Below are 26994 nucleotides of genomic sequence, written 5' to 3'. Positions count from 1 at the left end.
AAACATTGAAAATTTGAGGAGAATGTGATTCAATCCTCATCCCCAAATTCTCAAAGGACTTTCCGTCTGGCATGGCATCTAACGTTGCATAAATCATAATCAATCAAGTTGACAGAAATTTTGATGATGTTGTAAACTACTACTATCAAGGAGATACCCAGGTAGAGTTCAACTTTAGGTTCGCTTCTTTCTGCAGCGTTTGGCATTCAAGGAAAGGAAAGACGAAGCAATTGGTTTTAATAAAATTGAAAATAATGATAAAAATGATTTGATTTCAATAAAATTGAAATGAGATATTAAAATTAATTATTATTGTGATAAAATTAAAATTAATAATGAGATATATGTTTGGATATGCATATAACGGATGAGATGAGGTAAAAGTATAGACAAAAAAAAAAAAGACTTAGACATTGACTAAAAGTCATATGTAATGAAAAATTTAAATTATTTAATAATTATAAAATTAATAAATAATTGATCAATATTAAATTTCTGTAAATTAAATAATAATTTTGTTAATAAATAATTAAAATTTATTTATTAGTTTGTTATATAATAATAAATTTTATTTATTAACTTATTATATAATAAAATTTATTTTATATAAAGTTAATAAAATTACTATAATTTTTAAATAAAAATCAAAATAAATATAAAGTATTGAAGTTGTTAACTTGAAAGAGAGAATCGAAAAAAAAAAAAAAAGCAATTACGTTGAGTGAGACAAAAAAATTTATCTCCAGTGAAAATTTGACATAAATCGTATGCATCATTACATTGTTTTAATTATAAATTATGACTGGCACAATTTCTATAACATCTGCACTTCAACGTTTTGATCTAATTCACCCCAAAGTTATGCGGTAATCTACATCCCTAAATCAAATCAAATAAAGGTCTTCATCAGTCAAAGAGGAAAAAAAAAAAAAACGTTTTTGATAGGCCTCATCTTCCGAGTACAGTTGGTAAAAACGAGGACAAACAAAAGGATTTCCATTTAACTAAAAAGGTTTAAAAAAGGGTTTTGTGTTAAGCTTGATCTTTAAAAATAGTAAATTACGTGAGCGGCAGGATTCGAACCTGCGCGGGCAGAGCCCACATGATTTCTAGTCATGCCCGATAACCACTCCGGCACGCCCACTTGGAGATGGCATTTTCTCAGCAAGTGAAACTGGTAATGATAATGGGTTAGAACCAGCCGAGAAGGCAATAGAATTCAGGCAATCGGTTGAAAAAGCGCAGTATTGATGCTCAATCCAAGGTGAATACTTGAAAGATGAAACAGGACCAGAACGCCTTAAAGAGATCCTTGGTATCTTAAAATGGACCCACACTACATTACTCATCATGAACAAAAGAAGCACTACAGCGACTTTCCATTCGGGACATCAAGATTTCCTATCAAAAAAAGCCCTCAAAGATTGCCTTATGAAATGCCCTATTTGTTGGACAAGGAAAGATAACTCGTCCTTGAAAACTACCAGTACCATACTTAGGTTTCATTAGGATTAATCAATACTGGTATCAAACTGTTGATTTTATCATTAAGGTGTTTGATACTATAAATACATGTTTGTCATCCATGCGAATGAGATGAGACAGTGATGTGTTCTATTTGAACATACAGCCACTTTCAGCAAACTTCTGGCTTGAATTGCTTGCAACCCCATAAACCTGACTGGTTACTTTGCTGCATGATTTATGGTTCTCACTGTTTTCTTTTCAAAGAAATGATATGGGTCCTGGATATAACTTTCACCCTGAAGGACTATTCTTGAAAGAGAATTTTGTAAAGCAAAAGTTAACGTGACAAAAAGTAGGTGCCATCCCCATTTTTATCTTTCTTGATAACGCTATAACAGGGTACTGCAAAAAATTCTTGTGATGATCCTGAAGGAAATGCATGAGCAGTTTTATTTTTCTTGGAAACATTTTGAACCACAGAGGCAATAACCCATCTGCAAATTGGATGGCGAAGGCAAAGCTGGTGCTCGTGATGGAATATTGACACGAACATGTAGCCCTAGCCAATGTCAAGTTGTCAACCATACTTGAAAAAGTATAAAAAGAAACGACTAATGGGAGAGATCAAGTTCAACATGGCTTTGCTTGAGTTGCAACAGGTCGGTGCCATGATACATGGTCTGGAATTTTCTCTTTAATTATATCAAAGATAACTGCGTTGATAATGCCACTCTGGTTATGGTGAATCTTTCAGTGCCTGTCCACTTCATTTATATAGTCTACGTGCATTGGATTTTTTTGGAGGTAATTAGAGAAAAAGGAAAAATCAAAATGCACTTATAAAACAGGTCAAGTGCCCATAAACCTGGGACAACGAGGAATTCTATTTTTTTTTTTATAATAAAAAATCAGAAGAAAAATATTTTTTTGCCACAGCATAATGAATATAGCAGCCCTGATGATGTGATAGAGTTATGGGATGTACCTCTAATTCATGATTTAGATGCTCATCTTTAGTGTCTCCTTACTTTCTCTTATCTTATATGTGTCTGTATCTATATATATATATATATTATAATAAATTATAGTCTTGGATTGAAGCATCACAAAAATTGGTATAAAAATATTTTTAATGGAAGTGATAGACAAATTGTTCCAGAATCCACATGGGAAGGCATTGACCAAGAGAACCAAAAGACATGTGGCAATGTTTAGATTTTGAAGCCTTTGAAGTTTATGGTGCATAGATATGCTATCTTTAGCTTGTATCATATCTGGAAAAGCAAACACCTGTTTATCTATTTTTTATGGCAACTCAAATTAAAATTTCTAATAAAATTTTCTATCTAAAGAAGTTTATCAATTTAAGTTAACTAATTGTTGAGTATTCATATATATATTTATTGTTAAAAAAAAACCCACAATCTAAGAATAGAAAAACAAATTGCAAATATTAAGATTTAAATTTTAAATTTATTAAATATTATTATTTCTTAACGATATTCATATTCATATAGTATATAAATCAATAAAATTAATTCTCGAATTCAGTATTTATATATTTTTACTTTTAGAGTTCTTTGGGTGGACCTGATTATGGGCTTTGATATCAAAGCCTAATAAAACTTAAAAGGTTGGTTTTCAAGTGGACCTAAAAAAAAAAAACCCTTGAGTCCACTCTTCTAACTGTAAAGTTGGGCTTTATAGTTCTTTAAAATGGGTTATGAGATTGGGCTAGACCCAACTGCTCCGGATCCGATATGTAAAAAATACGACTGATCCGTTCACCTCGTTTTCTTAAACCCTAAAACCCAGAAAAAACTCCCTACAACCCTAACGCCTAGAAGGTTCTATCATCCTCCAGATCTTTAACCCCCAGGCCAATAAACCATCCATCATCATTTTGTTTCTCCTTTAATAATACAATCAATCCTATCCTCATTTCTCTTGCATCAGAGGAAAACCCTAAGATTTTAGGAGTACGCTCAAATTAACCCTCAAATGGCTAAGCGGTTGATTCCAACCCTTAACAGAGTTCTTGTTGAGAAAATCCTTCCTCCTTCCAAAACCAACGCTGGCATTCTCCTCCCTGAGAAATCCACCAAGGTAATTTTTTTTCTCTCTTTTTGCCATTTTTTGTAATTAAATGGTTCTGATTGATTCGATTTAAAAAAAAAAAAAAACAGTTTAATTCAGGGATAGTGGTGGCCGTTGGCCCAGGAGCAATAGACAAGCAAGGGAAAACGATCCCAATTCCTTTTAAAGAAGGTGACACTGTCCTTTTGCCTGAGTTTGGTGGTACCCAAGTCAGGCTTGGCGAGAAAGAGTATGTTCATTACGTTTTGCTTTGTTTTTATTTTTATTTTATTTTTTACTTGGTTTGATAAGTTAAACTGTTTCTTTTTTGGGTTTCTTGGTGGATTTTGTTTTTTCTTTGCAGGTTTCACTTGTATAGAGATGAGGACATTTTGGGCACTCTCCATGAGTGATTGTTTCCAAACCCCAAATGACTGACGGTTAAGGTTGTGTTTGGGTGTTTTAATTAAGTTGGATGGAATTGATTAATCATTGGAACTGGAATTATTATGCAATTGAAATTTGCTAATGGAACTGATAAGGACTTTGTTGTCATCTGCTTTCTTTCTTTCGGATGTTTACTTGATTTTGATGTTGAGAAAGGAACCGATTTAACTATTAAACATTATTATTATCATTCTTTTTGTGTAAATTTTTCTGCGCTGGGGAAGGGGTGGGTGTGAAATTGCCCTCAATTTCATTCCAGCAGATAATTGGATGGAATTGGGGGTGATTTGTGCCACAATCCTGCCCATTCTAATTGCTCTTATGACTATAATTCTTCAAATGAACGGTGCAATGGCAAAGATACAAATGCCTACACATTTCAAATCAAACTGATTATAGTTTGCCAAAAAAAAAGGATTAGAATCTAAATTCCTTGGTTTTGTTTGGTTATGGAGATTTTTCAGATCAAGTTTCATTCAGGATTATATCAAATGAGTGAAGTTTCTTGGTTTTTTTATTTGTAGTCCTTGTTGAGGATTGGATGATAATTATTATTTCTATTTATTCTTATCATCTTGTACACAAAATAATATGAATGATATGTTCAGACTAGACTTAGAGCAACAAACACTGAAATCCGAATCTCAAAACCATATTTTTAAGTTAATAGATTATAAAAGGGCGTTGATTCCTTTCAGTTTAGCTGTCGCCATGGGAGTTGGGTGCTCCACCTCCACTCAATTATAATCACTAAACATATGGTATACAAAATGAATTAAAATTTGGACATGATTTCATTGTCGCATGATTGCCTAAGAGTGCCAATTGGAGGACACCACATGAAATTATCAGTAAGAACAGCTTTTGGCAAGATGCAAGTGTGGCCTATGACTCTTGAAAAGATGAGTACTCAATAAACATGTGATTCTTCAATCTTTTTGTTCATATATCATGTACGAAAGAAAATTGTAACTAGATACTTTACGTATAACCTGCGAATACAATTTGCATCACAACGACTGGAAGATGTCTCAAAGGCAGTGTAGAGCAAGAGGAAGTAGCTGGACAACACATCAAATCAGAATACTGTTAGACCCAACTCAATTCCGTCGCAAAGACGCCCCCAGTCCAGGGCACGCAATCGCTACGGCGGGCCTATTCTCTCTCGTCAGCGCACGTGGCCCCACCCCTACATTTTCCACGGCAATATGGAGAGCCAAGAGAATGACTAATCTACAAGCAAGCGCGACCTCCTTCACAAATTGTTTTGGCTTTTGCCTCTTTCATTATCTTATCTACAAAAATGATTCAGTTACAATCTTTTTTTTTTTTTTTTTTATAAAAGAATTACAATTTGGACAGATAACAGAGATGTAAATATTGCAATTTAAATTCATAAAATTATAAGTATAATTATAATTAAATATTATATTTATATATACCAAATCATTAAATAATTAAATCAATCAATTAATAAATTAAAATATAAATAAATAAATTCAATATAAAATCAAGACCTTTTCATTTTCATTAAATCAAGGCTTTATTGATATTAAAATTTGAATTATAAATGTGATAGATTTACATTTTAAAAATATTATATGAAATAAAATTATGAAACATTAAATTTTTATTTTTTTAAAAAATTATTATTATACTGGAATTCAAATATTGGACACGCGAACTAAATATCATTGAGTTTATAGATAAATATGAATAGAGAGAAAGTATAAAGTCCAATTGTCCATGTAAGGAAACAACAATATCAAAATTATTTTATACCAAATTTACCTTAACATCTTGTAATAATACTAAATTTCCTCTTATAGTAATATAAATTAGAAATTTTTGGGTGCATGAATCTTGTGAATCACTACATTCACCAAAAGGGCCAACTTAATTCAAAATGTCAAAGATGATGCTTCCAAGTAAGGACAATGAACACGAAATTAAGGAAAAAAATTTAAGTGTGAAATTAGAAAAGATGCATGCATGTGATTCTAAGTTTGAACAAAAAAAAAAAAAAAACTTACTTTTCCCACCATCCAAACACACCTTGTATTCGACATCTGTCTTTCCTCTTGTCTCCTAGTTCTTCCTCCCAAACAGCACGTGCACGTGCTATCTTCTTTCTCTGCCTCTGTTTCAATCGCTGCAATAAAAAAAAAAGAAAAGTTTCTTCTCTCTCTTATTTTCTCGCCTCTTCTCTCTCCCCCCGCACAGGAGAGAAAAGAGAAAAAAAATCCAAAGCTTTCATCTTCTCCCATGACGTAGCCAGAAAAAAACTAAAAATAAAATTTTAAAAAAACCCAAAGGAACAAATTTTTTTTTTATTTTTCAAATGCTCGCGAAAAATAGGATTCCTAGTAGCGGCCACAGCACCCCATCACCGCCGGCATCACCACTACGGTCACCGAGGTACCGCCACGGAAGGAAGTCGGGTCGGTTCAGCCCGTTCCAACCGGGGCGGACCATAGCCCATCGTCTCGCTTGGTTACTTCTATCGGTTCTTCTTCGTAGACAAGGGATTTTCCTCTTTGCTCCTCTCATTTACATCTCTGGGATGCTTCTTTACATGGGCACCGTTTCGTTTGATGTGGTTCCCGTTGTTAAACACCGACCCGCAGCCGGCTCCGTTTACCGGAGTCCCCAGGTTTATGAGAAACTTAAAATTGATATGAATGGCGATAATTCCTCTGCTGATGCGGTGAGTCACTGGTTTTTGATTTGTTCCTTTTTAGTCAATTTGATAAATTCTTCGATTTCATGATTGCGGGTTGGATTTGCTTGTTGAACCATTCCAAAATTTTAGTTTTTTTTTTTTAATTTTTTTTTCTGGGTTTGGATCTTGGTAGAATTTTGAGGAACTTGGACAATGTAATTAGTTGTATTTTTCCTGATGCTTTTACGTTATGTTATTCATTTGAGTTATACTTAAGTGTTTTCGAATAATTCTACAAATTCTTGAAAGTTTAGAAATAAAGTAAGGATTTTGATTTGTATCTCAATTTGTAGAAAACAGAAAAATTGAATGCTGAATCAAGGAATCATTTTTAGCATTATTCTTTTTCTTCTTTTTTTTTTTTTTTAAATTTTAACTGTTGTTTTCTGAGGATGTGGACGCTTGTGTCTTGTCGTACATGCTTCATTTTCAGCTGTAAGAATCTTTCCTTATCATATCTGGATCTGAAAAATATGGCAAGATACATTGCCTAGCCAGTTGTTTTATTCTTTGTTAGATATTGTGATGAAGATAATTATACTGTGTTCCATTTCTAGTGCAAGTGAATTGAAATCAGAAGCTTCCTTTGAATGATTAAATCTTAAGGCAGTGCAATACCGGTGATTTATTGATGATTTGCTCCTTTACAACTAACTTGATAATTTGATTGTAGTCTTTTATAGAATAGGAATAAGACTAACTCGATTACTTTAGTACCTGCATCCTAGGATGGTAAACAGTTGCCATGGTATAATTTCATAATAGGGTTAGATGATTAGGTGTCTAGCAGCAATGCAATTTTTTTTTTTTGTCTTTTCCAGCTTCTCTCATTGTAATTCTTAAGAGCTAGATGAATTATAATGCAATCTGATTATATAATGTTAATTTTTTTTTTCATGTCATTTGTATGGGTATTCTTTACTACAATAGTTGGGTGGTTAATGTTTTGTACATTTTAAATTGATTGTTGAGATTTACAACTAATGCTGATTTATTATTTGTGATTATATCTGCCCTAAACCAATTGAATTTGTTGTAGATTTGGACTATTTGGAAAAATTCCTATAAAAAAGGGGAGTGGAGGCCTTGTGTAAACAAGTCTTTTGAAGGTATGGTTTATTCTATTCGTTTTATTTTAAGAGGTCATGATAATGTTTCTGTAGCTTCGTTGATATTAATTAGGTTCTTTTATTTTGCTGACAACTAGTTGAGTAGCAATAAATATATTATTAGTAATATCTATATTAATGTGTCTCATTGTTGGCATTACTTTTGGTGAATGAGAACAAATTTGCTTCTTTTTTATTTTTTATGTACTCTATTTGTTATTGATGGTAACTGTTGCCAGAATCAATATTTGACTATAAAAAATTGGATGAGTAGTAATTTTCTAAGTGAATGGCTTTGGCATGTAAGATGGTATATATTAAATGCTACAAAGAAATTGGAGTTGGACACTTGAAAGATTTAGAATTACATCTGAAGGGAGTTAAAATCCTTTGCAGGAGCAGGAAGAGCTTCCTGGCCCTCCCTTATTTGTACAAATTATAAATTTTCAAGCCATGTATAATTCTAGTATAGATGTAGGAATCATTGTTTTAAAAGGTCAGAGAAATCATTATGACTAGGTTTTCAGGCTGGTAAGTCATTCATTGATCTTGGGGGTGTCAGGATTGACAATTGGGTTCTAATGTTAATGACAGTTTAAATAGTATGTCTTTTATTGTCATGTCTACAATTTGACGAAGTTTTGTAATAACATTTGCCATTGTGTCAAGGAGATTGTATAGCATTAGAAGATAACTTTCTTTCTGTTAAAGGTGTGTGAAAAGCTATCCCATACCAACACTGTATCATGTTTGGTTGATATGATTTCTTTTGCCTGAACTGTGGAGTCTGAGTAACAGCATTTGAGAGTGCTATTTTGAGGAAGAGAGAGAGAGAGAGAGAGAGAGTGGGGGGGGGGGGGAGGGACGGAGAGTAAACGTGTCTGTCCAACTGTGTGAGAGAGCAATTCATTAAAATTTTTGCAAGAATCCTAGTATGTGTGAGGACCTCAGGAGCCTTAGCAACATGTTGGTGTAAATGTCACATATTTAGAGTTTTATGTGCCATTTCTGGTGCATCGCCCATTTGAAGTATATGCATGTTCTCTTTGTTTATGGGTACATGCATGCTTCATGTTTATATGTATTAGTATGGTTTTTGGTTGTTGACTATCTTCGTTAGTTTAAATTTGGCTGTTCTTTTAACTACTATAGGCTTACCTGAATCAAATGGTTACATATATGTTGAGGCAAATGGAGGCTTAAATCAGCAGAGGACATCGGTTGGTTTTATTCCTCATTAGTTTCTATTAAGTATTTATTTTTTTACCTTCGTTTTATAAAAGCTTGCCTATTTTATGATCGTGTTAATTTATATTTTCTCTGCATGGTTGTTTTGGATACTTTATAGATATGCAATGCAGTTGCTGTGGCAGGCTATCTTAATGCAACACTTCTAATCCCTAATTTCCATTACCATAGCATATGGCGAGATCCCAGGTTTGTGATCATCTATTTTCAGTTTTTATGTTGGTTGTGAACCATCAAGGAGAAGTGGTAAAACTCTTGCTAATCAGTTCTCTGACAAACTATTATTTATTGAGAAGCTTAACCTGATAAATATCCTATGATCTGATCTTGTTATGGAGAGGCATTACAGGTGCTTCTAATTTGTGTGCTGATATCTTGATTTTCTACTGTATAAATTTTCTCTATTGGTAGTGTTAGGCTGTGAAACCTTGTTGATTAAAATATTACTGAAATTAGCTCTATGCTTGCACGATCCTTTTAGGTTGAGGTGTGAAATTGAATTAAATCTGAGGACTGTACTCTGTTTGATATGCAAAATGTTAATCCTAAATGCTGATTGTGCTTTCTCCTTCAAGAATAGGAGAATTGTATTTAAAGCCAGATTGCCATTATTATCTTTTCATTTCAAGTAAATTACTTTTTAAGTTTTGTTTGCTAGAAACTAAGAGGAAAAATTTTATTGAGAAAGTGTTAAATGAGAAAAAATGAAATGAAAAATATTTTTAAACTTTAAACAATTTTCTCAAATGCCTAAAAATCGTTAAAATGCTATTCTTGAAATTTTCCTTGAACCAAACATAGCTTTGATCTTCAATTTTCTTGTTCATGTACCTCATTTGTTAGTTTTACACATAATTTCTTTCTTTTATGCATTACTCCTTGTAAAAGTTATCTCATATCATGTTGTACCAACCATTTTGTTATCACATTGACTGAATTCTGCATATGTTTTTTACTTTTCCAGCAAATTCAAAGACATCTATGATGAAGATTATTTCATCAGTGCCTTGAAGAATGATGTACGAGTTGTTAATAAGATTCCTGAGTACATAATGGAACGATTTGACCACAATTTAACCAATGTTTACAACTTCAGAATTAAAGCATGGTCATCCATTCAGTATTATAAGGATGTAGTCCTACCCAAGCTCCTTGAAGAAAAGTGAGTTTGAACATTGATTGTTGCATAATTGTTTTTTTTAAGTTTAGTTTGTTTACTTGAGTGACATATGGTGATTCTAAACATTATTGCTTATAGCAACACTGTATGATAAAAAATACATCTCTTCTTTTAATGCATGCAGTGTAGATTGACTGACATATTTGCCTCACTGTTAAGTCTTCTAGTTGTGCTTATCTGTGAATAAAGTACACTGTTTATTGTTGTCTTAATTTAAGGTACTTGCTTTCTGATTGAATGACTCAGGATTATAAGGATTTCTCCTTTTGCAAACCGCTTATCATTTGAGGCTCCCCCAACTGTCCAAAGACTCAGATGCTTGGCAAATTATGAAGCTTTACGGTTTTCAAGTCCAATACTGAGTCTTGGAGAAACTTTGGTTGCAAGAATGAAAGAGCGCAGTGCAAACAGTGGTGGCAAGTATGTTTCTGTACATCTTCGCTTTGAGGAGGTTAGTATTACTTTAACTGAAAATGTATTATGATAACCCTTTTAACATAAAAGGGTACTGCTGTGACTATTACTAGCGGTAATTTTCCCTGGTAGACACTAATGTCAACTCCATTTTGTAAGAAGTGTATGATATACTCTTTCACGTGCAGGATATGGTTGCTTTCTCTTGTTGTGTATTTGATGGTGGGGAGCAAGAAAAAGAAGACATGAAAAAAGCGAGGGAAAGAGGATGGAAAGGAAAATTTACAAAACCTGGTCGAGTTATACGCCCTGGAGCAATCAGGATTAACGGGAAATGCCCACTTACTCCTTTAGAGGTATTGTTGGTAGCAATTTTGTTGTTTACTAGAGTTGCTTTCAATTGAAAATTAAACTGTAGCAATCTCCCCCAGATGATAAGTATTCATACTCATCCAATAAGAAAACAAATATAATTTTATTATTGTTAGATTGAGATGGCACTTGGTAGAATAGGATAGGTAAAGAACAGCTTTAAGAATGGGTTTATAAGTTTTCTTGATTAGTTTATTTATTATTTAAGGTCTTTTTTGGTGATGGTAGTCAGAGAGGCTCTCAAAATATTTTAGTTCTTCATGAAATTTTTCTGTTCATGCTCTAAAGTGTTGATATATGGCATCAAAATAAAACTAGAATTTTCAAACTACTTGGCAATTATGTTTATAGCATGTGTAACCTGACAAAAAGCATTCATTATGGCATAATTATGGAACTACTTTTTTCTGGTTCAGTGATTATTTGTTCTTTTCTTCCTTTACCTGGTCACAATATACTCTATGCTTTGTTGTCCAGTGCAAGCATTGAGTATTAGTATTATGCTGAACTGATGTAATTGTAAAATTAGTGAGGCTGTGGCTTTGGCAGAATTATTTATAGCTTGCACATTTAGGACTGATTTTGCTTAATAGTTTCTTTATGTGCTAAAGATCTGGAAGTGGGTGAATTTGCTCCTCTAGATCAAATTCTGATACATACCTGAAATATTGGATTTAGTTCCTGTTCAATTATTTGTACAAATTTAGTCAAAAGAGTGGGGAATCAAGTTGTCCAAATATAGAAAAGTGACTAAATCCAACATTTTTGTATGATACAAGGACTGATCTCAGAATTTGACCAGTCCTTTACGAATTCTGGTGCTGCTTGAAGTAATGGAATCTTAGGAAAGTTGACTTATTGTTGCTCTTGTATAGAATTTACTTGGCTATTTGACAGTATCATTCGTTTGTTGCTTGGCCTTCATCAAAACTTGGCGTATTACATATTAAAAAATTTCACGACAAAGGATGAGCATTGCAACTGTGTGATGACTATGGTGTTCTTGTGTGTGACCCTGAGATAGTTCATATCTATGTGCAGACACAGTTATCAACACTCATATCAATGATAATTCATTTAGTATTTTCTTCTTCCTATCAGGTTGGATTGATGCTTAGAGGTATGGGATTTGATAACAATACATATATTTTTTTGGCATCTGGAAAAATATACAATGCTGAGAAAACAATGGCTCCATTATTGGAAATGTTTCCCAACTTGCAAACGAAAGAGATGCTGTCTTCTGAGGAAGAACTGGCTCCATATAAGGTTGGAAGCACATGCGAGATTTCAGCACTCCTTTTTTTTTTTAAATTTTTTTCAAGTCCTTCTATAATGCCTTTGAGATTTGATCTTTCGCCATCTCTTTGACTTGGATTACTGTATTCAGAACTTTTCTTCCAGGATGGCTGCCATAGACTATACAGTTTGCCTTCATAGTGAGGTATTTGTGACAACTCAAGGTGGAAATTTCCCTCATTTTCTGATGGGCCACAGGAGATACTTGTATGGAGGGCACTCCAAGACAATTCGACCAGACAAGCGAAAGTTGGCATTGCTATTTGATAATCCTAATATTGGGTATGCATTTATCTTATTTCTAAAATCTACTTATTCTTTAAGTTGCCTGTTTTTTCTTAAAGGATGGTCCAAAATGATTGATTTAGCAGGAAAAAAAGAGGACCAAAATGATTGAAAATATGCAATTTCTATTAGGATTCAGGCCTAAACAGGGATTGGTTTCTATCTTTGGTTTAGTGGCTGTAATAGGGTAGAAAAAAAATATTGTTGGCAATACTATTGAGCATAATGTTTGAAAGTTTTGGAAGGCAATTTAAGCATTAGCAGTTAGATGATGAAATACGTCTTGAAACAACTATGTTATACACTTTCAGATCTTATATAAATCAGTTTTCTTCTTTGGCAAAGTAGGAGGTTAATGGGGTAGTTTGCAATTTGATGTGGACATGTCCTTAGGGGGAATCTAGGGGGAGTTGCTATGTTTTATAATGAAAAACATCATCATGTGATGTTTTACAATGCTACTTATTTGTGATAATTGGAAATAACTACCAGAATCAATATACCTTCCTTTGTATTCCAGGTGGAAAAGTTTTAAGCGTCAAATGCTGAATATGCGGTCACACAGTGACTCGAAGGGAATTGAACTGAAAAAGCCAAATGATTCAATATATACCTTCCCATGCCCTGATTGCATGTGTCGTACAAACAAATCAGAAGACTCAAGATCATCGTCGGCTACGTGATCTGCTTGGAGAGGGATTTTGATAGGTGTTCCTTGTACCTGTATTTTAGCAAGCACATCTTGCAGCTAATCCCCTTTTTCGTGTTTAATTTTTTTATTTTTTTAATCCTCTTCATGCGGCAAGGGGGCATAAAATTCAATTTTGGGAGCATTGAGGCTTTATTTCACCAGGATTGAGTTGATGGGGGGAGTTGCATTTTTTTGTATATGATTCCAGACACCACAATATCGACAATTTTGCTATTGGAGGGATTACCCCAGCATTAACTGGAGATTGTTTCACAATTGCTGTAGCAGCTGCTGAATCTAACAAGCTGTGGATATAACACATCGTATTCTTTCACACCCTGATTTTGTGATTTTTTGTAAATTAGTTACAGCTTGAATTGTAAGACTCTAAAGACAGGAAGAAATTTGGTGTACTTTTGTCAGAAATCAGGGTATTGAGTTTCGTGTACAATTTTTGTTCACCGTCTTAACTTTTTCCGATTTCAAGAATTTCTTTGTTAGAAATTCTTGCTGGGCTTATGTTCAATCATTCTAGTCAACGTACAAGGTACAATAGGTACAGAGACATTATGTCATATCTGTATTTGACTGAAGCCTCTTTCATGCAGGAATTTTAGAGAACGTTGATGCATTGGCATTTATGCATCATTTCTTTTTCACAGTAACAAAACTTTGGGACGTTACAGCTCTAGAGTTACAAATTCTGGATGGCAGTTGGAGTTAATATTTTTGGCTTTTTTGGAGGGGGTTTGCTTGAACTTATCTGCAAATGAATGACGAGATCTACATTATAATTCAATTATTTTGATCTTTTTCCGTTTTTTTTTTCTTTTTTTTTCCATCCTAAAGGGAGAACTTTCATTGCCAACAGGCAACAATAGAACTACTCAAGAAGCTTGTTACAGGTGCCAACACCGACAGCTGCGGCAAGATGCCATGCAGCATGAAGGAAAGGAGTCCTAGGAAACACATCATCTGCAATGAAGAGAACACCTCCCAAGAATGATGACATCTTATGCACATGATGAACCATCCTTAGTTCTGGATCTTTTAATGCTCTTTTTGCAAATGCTACCTGGAATGGATCAACGACAACAAAAAGGTTTCAATATAAGAACAGCTTGAGCCTAGATGGTAACTTGATCAATTATACTGATAATCTGGAGCAATGATTGGCAATCAGAGATATAGACAAACAAAAAGATCAAACTTGTTGTGCATGGAACTATTATCCACATGAATTTGGTTATACACTGGGCATTGCTTCCACTAAAAACCACAATGCTAAAATTAAAATTTGGATAATTAAACCTTTTTGCTTAACTTAATTCCTTCAGAGAGGTGAATAAAACTATAACAGGATAAAGATTCTCAAAGACATGTAGCTCTTTTGACCCCATCAAATAAATAGCTACAAGTTATAATGGGAAAAAAAAAAGGAACCCCAGGTTGTTTTTAATTTAATAAACTTACAAGAACATAACCAGCTAGTTTACCTCCATCATTCCAGTGTGAACAGCTGAAACCATCAGAGGCTGGACAGGTAGCAGTAAAGCAGAAGCTGCCATCAGTAACTTTGGGTTCTCATTTCTAAGAGCTCTTGATAGACACTGCAAAAAGGATTTTCAGAGTTAGAAATTTGAATCTGATTTAGCAATTTAAAAAAATCGAATGTAGAAGTAAATTTTCACCAGGCAGCATTGTGTTCTCAATCAAGTCTACTGATGCAGCATACTAACAATGCTTTATCATTCATTTTTATGCTTAACATTGACAAAGTCAGTAAAAACAAACAAGTAACTAATCAGAAGGATCTTATTCAGGTTACAGGATACCAACAGAAACTGTGTGAGGATTATTTTCAAGTTCATTGTATTTCCAAAATTAAATGCATATTGATAATTTTTCCCGAGTCTTATTCCTAAAAAATTATTGATCAGTTTGAACTTACCACAGTAGCTGTGGCTATCATTGTGTAGTCAGCCCACCTTAAGTACTTCCTCAGCCTTCCTCTCGAAGAATGGTACAAAGTAGAGGTAACACCTACTCCAATTAATGAATTAGCATACAGCTTAGAATTCAAATTTTTCCTGCATCCAAGTAAACAAAGTATTAATAAAAAATGGTAATATGATATTGATATCTTATTTATGAAGCAAATTAAAGAGAATATTACCTTGGGGCCTGGATCCCAAGAGCAATAAAAGGAAGTGATGTTAAGACATTGGCAACTGTCTCTAGAAGATTCTGGTCCCCTAATAAAAGTTTTAAAAGATAAGCATAGGCAAAGAATCTTATACAACAGAACGGAGAGCCGAGACACACACATAAACACAGAGAGAGAGAGAGAGAGAGAGAGAGAGAGAGAGAGAGAGAGAGAGAGAGAGACCACAAGAAATAAATACCGTTATTACCATACCTTGCATACAACATCGTACAGGCCTTAAACAAGCTGGTCTCTGCTGCCATACTCTGAAAAACATTAGGCAGTATGTTATTGTGGGTTACAGGCAGTAATAGCATATTTGTGAGACTGTACTCAAATACATTGATAGACAGGATTTAAACAGTTCAACACTCTATATACTTTGAGCAACCAATATTTTGACATAAACAAATTTTGATAGACAAGTTGTCCCTTTAACTTACTGCATCAATAGTGGTTGATTTGCTGTAATAAATGATTTATCATGAGAGGATTGGAAGTCGCCTTGTTGGTTAATCTCCTCCAATGCAAATGGTGAATGAGGAGCCACTTGCACCCCATGTACACCCTCTAAGGCTTTTCTAGGTTTCAGTGCCGTCTGGGAACTCATAATCCTCAAAGGAATGAGCAAAATGGTTTTACCTGCCAGCAAGAACTTGCTGGCAACAGTTGGAAGAAGTGTGCAAGGAGCTTCTATGCTTAATCTGTGTATAATGAAAAAGCGGCAATGTTAGAATTAAGCAGCAATATATGTTGAAATCACATTCAACAAATCAAGTATAGTATAAGGCTTCTACCAAACACTATTTTGAAGAATTAACAATGTCCTGTGAATTATTGGGACATATAGTTGGATAGAGAATAGTCCATTGAACATAAGGGAAGATTAATTAAACAAGTATTCTCTAAACCAAAAAAAGAAGATATTCTATCCCAACTCCAAATACAATAGCCGCCCTTATGAGGGGAAAAAACACAGCACCTATTCATGTATGGCCTTCATTCAGAAACAAAAGCAAATATTTTATCAATAACTTCAAGCTGTGCACCTAAATGAAAGCAGCATTTAAAAATTCCAACCAAAACACCAAGTAACACGACAAATGAAATACAGGATTGCATATTTTGTACTGACTTTCATGGATCAGAAAACTACTCCTATAATATATTTCTCTAATCAATTTAAGAATGATTTAGCTGGTGAAAGAAGCTATCATGGACCACCGAAATGTGCTATTCAGGAACTTCCAGCACCATATGCATCAATTATTGCATTAATTCAAATATGAGCATCTCACGGATTGTGCTCTATCTACCTAGAAAAATTTAGAGATCAAAATATAACCGTTTCTGGTCACAAGTGCTAAGTTTTATGTTATATGCATACAAAAATGAAAGAGGAGCTTATAAATACTAATTAAGCCAATACTGGAATTAGCGGTCCCATGAAAGCAAACCCAAATCTTAAAACCAAACCAATCATACGAGATCTTTAATTTCCCTGGTATTTCCAAGCATCAACATTAAAAAAAAAGAAACAAAGTCAAAATTGGTTCCCAAAATATAAGCAAAAGCAGCAACTCCACATCAAAAATGGAAATTAAGTGAACATTTTGGAGAATAAAACAACAACTCCCAACAGATATATATTTTATGCATTATTTGAGAAAGAAAGAAAGTGAGATAATATATAGATATAAATACATGTATATACCTGGAAAAATGTGGCCAGCAGAGAAGAGAAGTGAAGGGAGGAATAGGATTTATACTAGTATATATTTAAAGAAGGAAGGAAGGAGGAGGAATTTAGAAATAGAGCGGGTAAAGGAGTAGGGAGATGTTTTAAGACGAGAAGAAAAAAAACAGGATCAATAAGTGGAAGATGCGCACGACTCACGAATCTTCTTCATTTGACTGTTCACATATTCCCCTTTGAGTTTCCAAGTCAATGTACGCCACTAATACTTCCCTCCCCGTGTGCAACTCGTATATGATTTCAAGGGTTACGTCGGTTGGTCAGTACGAGAAGAATTTTCCCTTTTTCATTTTATGTTAACCCTACTAAAATTGATTAAAAGTCAAGAAAAGGTTCGATATTGTCAAATAAAAATAATACCAAATGGTCAATATTTAAATTGAATTTTTAATTTTTTTTAATTTTTGATAAACATTTTCTTTTCTTTTTAGTTAAGGTTGAATAAGTTCTTCAATCCCCAATTAATTTGAGAATAAAAAAAATAAATTGTACTCATAAATTTTAAATTTATTAAATATTATTTTTTAAAATAATTACATAAATTAACTAAATTAAAATTAAATTTAAAATTTAAAATAATTTATACTACTCAAAGGGATTGAATCAACCTACCATGCCATTGGTAAAAAAAGGGTTTTTTTTTTTTATTAACTAAGGATACGTATCAACTAAAATAAAATTAGTAAAAAAAGTTGTCATTTATGAGAAGGATAAAATATATATTGGAATGACATTGTGATTTTGTTTTATGATTAAATGGGCTGGGAAAAGAAAGGTTAAGGTCAAACTCTGAACCCATCTTGGCCCGTTAAAAGGAGGCCGTTAATACCCCATGAGCCTAACTTTTTAAGCTGCATTGTGCCTAATTTCCTTAGCCTTTGTTTCATTGATCCATCTTAAGTTAACTAGTCTTCTTAGCCAATGGGGGGAATATCTTTATTTTTGAGATATTTATATCTGATTTTATATAATATTTATAATATTTAAATTCATTTAAATATTCATTTAAGTTTAATATTATTATCTAAATTTGAATCTATTTAAATAAGTATTATCTATTTAAATATATGAATCCATCAAAATATTCGTTTATTTAAATTTTTTGTCAAAATATAAAATAAACAAAAATTTAAGTTCACTCTTAATTAATAATAAATAAAAATTATTTTTTAAAGTCCCAAATCTTCTACTAGTATAAAATTTTATATTATATATATAAACAAACAATCGATTTGGATATGGATTTGGATAATTATTATTATTTATTAAAACTTAAACGAATTCTGATATTAAATATTTAGGGGATACTATCTATATTTGCTTTGAATCCATCACAGATAATAAATATTTTATCTTAATTCGTTAATTATCTATTTATAATTACCCGAATCAAATAATGACAAATATCTATTTATTTATTATTCATGATCATCCTAAGTCTTTTTGAAGCAATTGCATGTGAAACAAAACTAAATACGCAAGATAAAAGTTTATATTTAATATATTGTATAAATTTTATATATTATTTGTGAGTAAAATAATATTATTTTATTAATGAGATGACTCAAATCATATTATTTTATTAATAAATAAAATTTCAAAAAAATATTAATTTTTTATATATCTATTTTAAAAATTGATATTTATTTATTAATAAAATAGTACCGTCTAATTTATTAATATTATATAAAATTTATGTACTAGAATACATCAAATGTAAATTTTAATATGAATCTACCTAATTACATGACTAAAATTCTTAACTATGATAATTCCATCATTGTTCAGTGTATGCAATTAAAGAAAAAAAAAAAAGAAATCATGAATTGGGTGACATTCAAACAAGCTAACAAGTCAAACCATATATAGCTACTGAATTAAGAAGTGGAGGCACGAAAGCAGAAATGGTATTTCAGTCATCATATAAGAGAAAGAAAGCGTCAAGTTTTGTTTTTCCAATGCATTTTGTATAAAAATATAAATTCATCCAACTTCAATTTCGAATATTTTCCCACAGACAACGGCTATTAATACTGGACAGTCTCACAGCACCACCCTCTCCCAGCAACATTGAGCGAAATAATACCAAAAGAAAAAAAAAGGATTTGTAGCATTTATGAACACATAAACAAACAAGAACAAAAACTAGAAAACAGATGCCAAATAGCAAAGAAAATGCGAGCAGTGGGGGTTGGCGGTGTGAGAGTAAAAGGTGCAAAATCCAAAGAGATATATAAAAGAAGTTTCCAGGAATCAAGGGCTAAGATCATATGACCAGACCCATAAGATAAGGGGCAGCCAAAGTTAAAAGGTTTTTCTCTCATTTTTCTAAAATTCTCGTACTCAAAATAGAGCTAGCTTTAGCTTATTAGCTAACCAAGTTTCTACTGCTTTCAGAGATTCAGATCAGAATCAATTAGCTCAAAACCCACTTCTTTTCACACTAGCCTTTTATGGTCCTCATCTCTCTTTCAGATTCTAAAGCTCCATAGCAGTACTATTTTTCCAGTTGGGCTCCACCACAACTGAACTGATCAACAGTGCAATGACAATTTATAGAGGAGTCAAAACAAGAGGGGGCAGATATAGTGGGGCTAGAACTGCAGTTTTCTTCTTGTGGATCATCTTGATTTTTTCTCAGTTTGGTTTGCATTTTGTTGCTCATGAAGAAGCCAGTAGTACTTATCAGTCTTTCAGGTCTCCCCCAAGGAAAGCCCGGGTTTTTGACAACGCTTCCTTTCATGCTCCATCAAGCTCAGCTCAGTTTGCTGGAAATGAAGGTGATCCAAACACTGTATATGGAGATTATAAGAGGATAGTTCATACGGGTCCTAATCCTCTTCACAACTAAGGAGAGGAACCTGCTGGTTGTAGGTAGGATTTTTTTTCTTTGTACTGTTACTATGTAAGTTACTACATCTTTTTAATGCTAGATTAATTCAAGTAAGAAAGTCTGTAAGAACTTTTTTTCTATCACCAGCTTTTGTTTCCTTTTTGAATTATTATAACAGTGAATGAGAGAGCATTGGCTTTAGCCTTTTCATTAATGTTTAAATGAGGTTTATAGGTCAGTGTAGCTTTAGCAATGGCCAAGAGAATGAGAAAAGGAGGATAGGGAAAGGCTAGTGTTAATGCTCTTGTTTCTTTTGTTGTGCTTTCTTCTTCTGTTTTGCTCTGCTAATGCTAAGATTCAATTGTCTTTTGAATTAAATTGGTGCAGTTACTTTCAGTCTCCTACTTAGCTAATTTGTTCTGCTTCTTTTTCTCCCTTTCTGTCTTGGGATTGGAGAGCTTGAAATTTGCCAAACTCTCCCCAAAATTGAACTACTATTGCATACTCCAATACTCTATTCTATTAAATATAATGGGAAATTTTTGGATCATTTAGTCTTAGGAGTGCATATATATGAAAACTATGGGACAAACCCATTTTTTTCACTCTGATAACCAATTTTAATTCCCCAAAAAGGAAAAGATAAAAAGTTGAAATACTACTACAATTAGGGTTTTAGCCTAGGGTGTACAGTTTTGATAATCCAGACTGTAGCTGAGTTATGGATGATGGTCATCAATTAGCATATTCTCTAACATGATGAATGAAAGTGACAGGAGATGATCTGACGACTACTAGGTTATCCACGTAGCTCGTTTAGAGAAACTCAGGCTCTGGAGAAGTGGAAGCTGGCACTCCATAGCTAGGCTTTACTGGTTTGCTGGGGTGAGGTGTGAGGTACTGTTTTGATCGATTATTGTTCCTAGAAGTCCCAGCCATCTGGTTTTATTGACTTCAATGCTTCCATTTTTCTCATGGAGTATGCCTGTCTCGCTGGCCCAACATGCTTTCTCAAGACTTAGGGACACTGCACCCTTCCAACACTTACTAATTGGAATACAAATTATGTTAAAAATAAAAATAAAATAATTAATATTAAGTATTAAATATTATATTTGTTTCAATGTCACCTATGGACAAAGCAGAGTTCGCGCTCTTAAGGGAAGAGATCAGATATCCATATAAGGAAGTCATAGAAAGTTCCTCGGAATCAGTTTGGTCAACTAAACCCATAAAAAAAAAAAAAAACACTTTGAATAAATATAATAGTAGGTGGAGAGATAGAGAGAGATCTTTCTTCTCTAATTAAAGTATTAAGTTTTGATAAGTTCAAAAGATTCTGTGGAAGTATGAGAAGAAGCAGATATGAAGGCAAGCCATTAGTTTGTGCAAGGAAAAGTATAGTATTCCCCATGAAATGAATGTCTGCTTGGGAGCCATTATGGAGGAGGCCGGGCATTTAAAAGAGAATTAAAGTAGGGGCTTGATGAGAGTGCAACTACCTCATCTCTGTCCTTGTCAACTTCCATAAAACCCCTTGTTTATTGCTTCCACCCACCCCTTCGCTCTTCTTGCTAGGCTTGCATATTTTTTATTTTCTTAAAATATTGGCAACTATTTTTTTTTTTTATATATATAAAGAAAGCCGTATGTTAAAGATAAGAAAAAGATTACAAATGCTATAACTTAAATCTTAAATTTGCTAAATGTCATATCTTAAAATGGTTATATGAAACTTTTTTTTTTTTTTTACATTGTTATCATCATTATAGACACTTAATTTTATTCAAATTAATTGAAGTTTATTTGATTTTTAGATACTTAATTTTGTTTGAATCGATTGGCATTTATTTGATTTTTAGACTTGATCTTAACATTTTGATTTGGGCTAACTTAGGCATTTTAATTGGATTTATTTTATTAAGTTTGAATGGATTTTATTTTGAATTAATCATTTTGGATCATTTTTGCATAGGCTTCAACCTAATTCAATTTTATTATTGGATCAATTTTAAATTAAGATATGAAGGCTCAATTAAAAGGTCCAAAGTCTAATTATAGCCCAAATTCAATTTGAACTCACATTTGGATTTGAGCTAACTTAAGCATTTTTATTAAATTTATTTTATTGAGTTCGATTGGGTTTTGTTTCAAATTAATCATTTTAGATCATTTTGGCATGTGCTCATGCCTATTAGGTCAAATTTGAATTAAGATTTGAAGGCCCAATTAAAAGATTCAAAGTCTAATTGTGAGCCCAAATTCAATTCTGGATGCTCAATTTTATTTTATTTAAAAGACAATTACATTAATTAATTAAAAAATTACAACAAAAATAAAAAAAGATAGAAAATTGGTCTGCCATGGAACCACCTTTTTCATATTTACTTTTCTTTCCCTCAATTTATCCCTCTCATTTCCAACTCTAAATTTTTCACTTTTAATTTTAACTCATTGACTTCTAACACCAATTCGTATAACAGCCCAAAAAAATCCTAAAAACTCAACAATCCCATCCCCCAAAGCCCCTCACTTTCACCTTTTTTTAGATTTAGCATTACATAGCCTGAAAATGCAACAATTGCTATTGCAATCAGACTCCAACATAATTGAATGGCCATGTCTTTTTAAGAATGATTCTACAAGAATCGAAATTTTTACACGGTGCAATGAGATTCACACATAAATGGGTGATTTTTCCTAAGCAAAAAAAAAAAAATCCATCCATTCCCTAATAGCCAAACTACCACCATGACCCCATCAGTGCACTACCTCTACAAACCACTAGCCTAAAACACTTTAATCGAAATCAAACCTACACTAACTTCCATTAGCAAAAACAACTGTCTAATCCACTACAGCCTGGTCCCAACACCACATTACCATCATTAACCACCCACCCTGCTGCCAAAATCAAGATAAAAAAATACCACCCACATACTACCAATAGCCTGAACACTCAAACAACCCCAAACAAAAAAAAAATCCTTTTGTTTCTTTTTAAAAATTAAAACAAAAAAATATATAAAAACAACATGGCCTCATTTTTCACCACGAGCAATGAAGCAACAACCACACAAAAAAATCACACAAAAAAGAAAAAACCACATCCCCTATGAAAGAAGAAGCAACGTAAAAAAAGCTAATGCAAAAAAAAAAAATAAATAAAAGACTAACCTAATGTTTCAATTTAGGTGATTTAAAGAAATTTCAGGACTAGGTTTTTGTTGGAGTTTTAGGAAGGTGAAAAACATAATGAGAAACTAGGTTGTTTGGAACAACGGAGCTTGACATCTAAAGATATTTTGGTTAAAACTTTAAGGATAAATTTAGCTTTTTTAAGGTGTTTTTAGGAAAAACTAAGCTCAGAACTAGGGTTGAATTTTGAAAAGGAACTAGTAACCAGCAATGGTTAAATTCTGAAAAAATATCATTGTTGGGGAAGGGTGTTTGAGAGAAAGAAAAAGTTTTTCTTTTTAGAAAAAGAAAGGAAATGAATTAAAAAAAAAACTTGTCTTCTATAGAAAAAACCAAAATGCTATGTTTTAAAAAGAGAAGATTTGCGAGTGGACCTAGATCTAACCTGAGATCCGTGCATTCGACCCAATTTCTAGGTTTTCTTTAAGTAAAATTGGGCTAAATAAATTTGAATCACCTAGAACTGATTAGACCATTGAATCACTGGTAGATTGATTTGAACCACTTCAAATAGTGAAAACTGCCTTAAAGTTGCTAAATCAGTTGAACCACCATTTGGTTATTGACTAGCTTGTTTTGGATAATTTTTTTTTATTTTTTAGCTTTTGTTTTAAATCCCTAGAATAATTTTTTTTAGAAATATAAAGATAAGTGTAAATTTTTTTTAAAGAATTAGTAAATTTTAAAAAATGCATATATACATAAAAAAATATAAAAAAATAAAAATAAAAATCTTATTGAAAGTCTAAGTAGAGATTTCTTAAAATCTTTATGTGAGAATATTTTTCTAAAAATACTATTCAAAGTAATGGGGTATTTAAAAAAAATTCAATACAAGTGATTTTCGTTTACTTATTTCCCTAAAAAATATAAAATAATAATAAGATAAAAAATAATAAAAATGATAAAAAAGAAAAATAATCATTTTTAGTGATCAAATTATATATAATAAATAAATATTATTTGTAATAAATAATTTTTTTATTTATTCAAAAATTGAATAATGAAAGTATCCGGATTGAGCAAATGTTAAAAATAAAGATAACTAGATTGAGTTAAGGTCTAAAATAAAAATAATCGAACTAAGCTAAGGTTGAAAATGGAGATAACCAGACTGGACCAAAGATGAAAAATAAATGTGACCGGACTAAGTCAAAGTCGAAAATAAAAATGATCGGATTGAACTTAGGTTGAAAAATGAAAGTGATTGAACTAAACGAGAGCAAAAAAAATGAAGGTGATCGAACTAAGCCAGGGTAAAAAAATAAGTGATTGACTGAGCAAAGATAACAAATAAAGGTAACCAAACTGAACTAAGGTCAAAAATTACTAAAGTAAAAAAATGAAGGCAACCGAACTAAGCTAGGGTCAAAAAATAAAAGTGACTGGACTGAGCAAAGATCGAAAATAAAGGTAATTAAACTGAATTAAAGTCGAAAATGACTAGATTTGAGCCAAAATCAAAATGAAGATGATGACTTGGTCTAAGCCTATAACTCAAAGTGAAGATCACTAGACTAAACTAAGATAGAAAAATGATAGCTTGAGTCTAAGTCAAAATATGATATCAATCGTTCTTGAAAATAGTAACTGTAAATTTTAAAGATCATATCTGGAGGTTTTATAAATCATAATCAAAAGATTTATAAATCATAAAATACATTCCTGAAGATAGAGGGACATTTCTTGAAACTTATCAACTAAGAGTTAAGGTCTTATATTTTTTCAATCAAAGATTATCCTTTAAAAATTTTTCTCAACCAAAGATAGTACTAATTCAAAATTCATTTACTCAAAAAAAAAATTCCTAGTCTACTACTAATTCAAACTTCTTGTTTGCAATGAATGTCATAAATGCAATGCATGAGATGTAATAAATGCACCTATAATTGTGGTAAAAAAGGTTCTCAAAATTCTTTTTTCTTTTCATCTTCAAGATTAATTTATCTTAATAGCTTCTATTAACCCCTTTGTGAATCAAAATATCTTTTCACATAATCTGAACTTTTTTCAAAATGCCTCTTTCTTCCTTTGAAAGTTTTGTGGGTCAACATTTTCTCAAATTTATTTTATCACACTATTTTCATTCTGCCTTTGTCACTATAGATTTTTTTTTTTTGAAATAATGTAAAGATCTTTTATGTATTTTTTTAATATATTTCTCATTATTTCAATTTCATGAAAAATGCGATTCATTGCTTATTTTCTCATTATGAGAAAAAATGATTAAAAACAAAATGGTTTAAAAAATAAGGATATTCGACACAAGAACAAGTCTAGTGAAAGATAATAGATAGATAGATAATGTCAAAGTATATTACTAGAATAGGTGTTTGGATGGGATTTGAACATTAAAAATAATGACTATTAAGACAATTTTTTACTCCAATCCAAAATTCTTTCTTAAAAACTCATTTTGTTATCACTTTTGATTTTTTCAAACTTAAATTCCAAAATTTGCCCCTTAATCAATTGGACTCTTGAATACTCTTAAGACGTCTTTTCATATTCTAGCCAATACATCTTTTTTTACTTAAATCACCCTTTTGGGTTTTTGTTTTAAGACTTTTTTTTCCATTCTTTTCCCTCCTTTTCTTTTTTCATTTTTCATTCTTTTTCTTTTTCACTTTGTTAGCCTTGAAATTATCTTTATTTTGAAATGATAAAACATTAAGCTAAATAAGTTTGATCAAGATTTTGAAACAGATTTATTTAGTACATGTTTTAAGTTTTATATTTTGGTACTAAATAAATAATATGTTTTTTAAAGTGTAAACAAACCTTTCTTTGTTTTTATATTTCTCAAACCAAATCTATCTTTAAATATTGTTTATTTGAGATTAAATGAAAGTCCAATTGTTGTTTTTAAAGTGAATTTATTCATTTTGGGCTTAATACAATTTTAATAATATTGATTTTGAGAAATAGATTAACTTAAGAAAGTTGTTTTACAAGAACAAAGTTTTCCAACATTAAAATTATTTTATTTTTTTGTATTAATTCACAAAGTTTTAATATTTAAATTTTATATGGTTGGAAAGCTCTTTGAGTCTACTTTCTAATGCATTAAACAAAATTCAAATCCAAATTTTCTAAGAAAAAATTTTGAATTTTTATTAGACACTCTGCAGTTATCTAAAAACTGCACAATAGGTAATTTTAAAAATTCAATATAATTCGTACACATTGAATTAGGTGATGAACTTTATATGTATAGAAAGCCCTTTAAGTCTAGTTTCTAAATCTTCAAATGGTTTGTGATTTGGATTTGTATAACTCAAGTTATGATCAAATTAATGAGTAGAGTACAATACAAGAAACAATCACCCAACTTAGATAGGATTGATCCCATCAGGAAGAGATCGATTGCTTTTTTAACTAGAAAAGAATTTTCTATTGAAATAGCAAGAAAGGATCGATCACCCTATGTAGAAAATTGATCACCCTCTCAACCAATCGGTCCCTTACATAAAGGAATCGATCAGGTAGGCATTTTCAAAGGTAAAATTGGCTTCCAAAAGTGAACCAATCGATCCCTTAAGGGAAGGGATCAATTGGGTCTAGCCAATATCACTCAAATGGCTACTTTTTCATGCTTCCAACAGCTACTTTCTTCTCCCAAACACTTTCAACGGCCATTTCTTCAAATTTTCTATAAATTAAGCATTCCAATACACCAAAAAAGTTGATG

General features: G+C 32.1%; 3 protein-coding genes, 1 long non-coding RNA gene and 1 other non-coding gene across 7 annotated transcripts; 3 read left to right on the top strand and 2 right to left on the bottom strand.

The window, feature by feature from the left end:
• Nucleotides 1-1062: 1062 nt before the first annotated feature.
• TRNAS-AGA (transfer RNA serine (anticodon AGA)) lies at nucleotides 1063-1144 on the bottom strand. Its single transcript has one exon. It is a non-coding gene; the product is annotated as a tRNA-Ser (tRNA).
• A 2150-nt stretch (nucleotides 1145-3294) lies between these two features.
• LOC111282728 (10 kDa chaperonin, mitochondrial-like) lies at nucleotides 3295-4098 on the top strand. The gene is made up of 3 exons (XM_022870964.2): nucleotides 3295-3573; nucleotides 3654-3793; nucleotides 3908-4098. The coding sequence occupies exons 1-3, from the start codon at nucleotides 3469-3471 to the stop codon at nucleotides 3954-3956; spliced, it is 294 nt and encodes a 97-aa protein (XP_022726699.2). The 5' UTR covers nucleotides 3295-3468; the 3' UTR covers nucleotides 3957-4098.
• A 2028-nt stretch (nucleotides 4099-6126) lies between these two features.
• Nucleotides 6127-13969, top strand: LOC111282376 (protein ESMERALDA 1-like). Of its 3 annotated transcripts, none has more exons than XR_016342102.1 (10): nucleotides 6127-6697; nucleotides 7752-7821; nucleotides 8974-9041; nucleotides 9170-9258; nucleotides 10034-10231; nucleotides 10496-10700; nucleotides 10852-11019; nucleotides 12137-12304; nucleotides 12440-12616; nucleotides 13140-13969. XR_016342102.1 is itself a non-coding variant. In XM_022870436.2 (10 exons), the coding sequence occupies exons 1-10, from the start codon at nucleotides 6332-6334 to the stop codon at nucleotides 13300-13302; spliced, it is 1686 nt and encodes a 561-aa protein (XP_022726171.2). In that variant the 5' UTR covers nucleotides 6127-6331; the 3' UTR covers nucleotides 13303-13969. The 3 variants fall into 3 exon arrangements, 2 of the variants coding, with proteins under 2 accessions (XP_022726171.2, XP_022726172.2); XM_022870436.2 differs by having other exon boundaries at nucleotides 12426-12616; XM_022870437.2 differs by lacking the exon at nucleotides 10034-10231 and having other exon boundaries at nucleotides 12426-12616.
• A 55-nt stretch (nucleotides 13970-14024) lies between these two features.
• Nucleotides 14025-17370, bottom strand: LOC111282377 (uncharacterized). Its single transcript, XM_022870439.2, has 7 exons — nucleotides 17231-17370; nucleotides 15960-16220; nucleotides 15730-15782; nucleotides 15487-15565; nucleotides 15262-15400; nucleotides 14807-14920; nucleotides 14025-14385 (listed from the first exon to the last, which is right to left on the bottom strand). The coding sequence occupies exons 2-7, from the start codon at nucleotides 16124-16126 to the stop codon at nucleotides 14194-14196; spliced, it is 744 nt and encodes a 247-aa protein (XP_022726174.1). The 5' UTR covers nucleotides 16127-16220; nucleotides 17231-17370; the 3' UTR covers nucleotides 14025-14193.
• A 1784-nt stretch (nucleotides 17371-19154) lies between these two features.
• On the top strand, nucleotides 19155-20315 carry LOC149518686 (uncharacterized). Its single transcript, XR_016342456.1, has 2 exons — nucleotides 19155-19583; nucleotides 19670-20315. It is a non-coding gene; the product is annotated as an uncharacterized LOC149518686 (long non-coding RNA).
• Nucleotides 20316-26994: the final 6679 nt, after the last annotated feature.

This window comes from Durio zibethinus, chromosome 5, assembly GCF_047325235.1.
Source record: "Durio zibethinus cultivar Kanyao isolate XHJ-2024 chromosome 5, ASM4732523v1, whole genome shotgun sequence".
Taxonomy (NCBI): Eukaryota; Viridiplantae; Streptophyta; class Magnoliopsida; order Malvales; family Malvaceae; genus Durio; species Durio zibethinus.
Note: the sequence above shows the minus strand (reverse complement) of the source record. Positions and strands in the feature narration are given on the sequence as shown.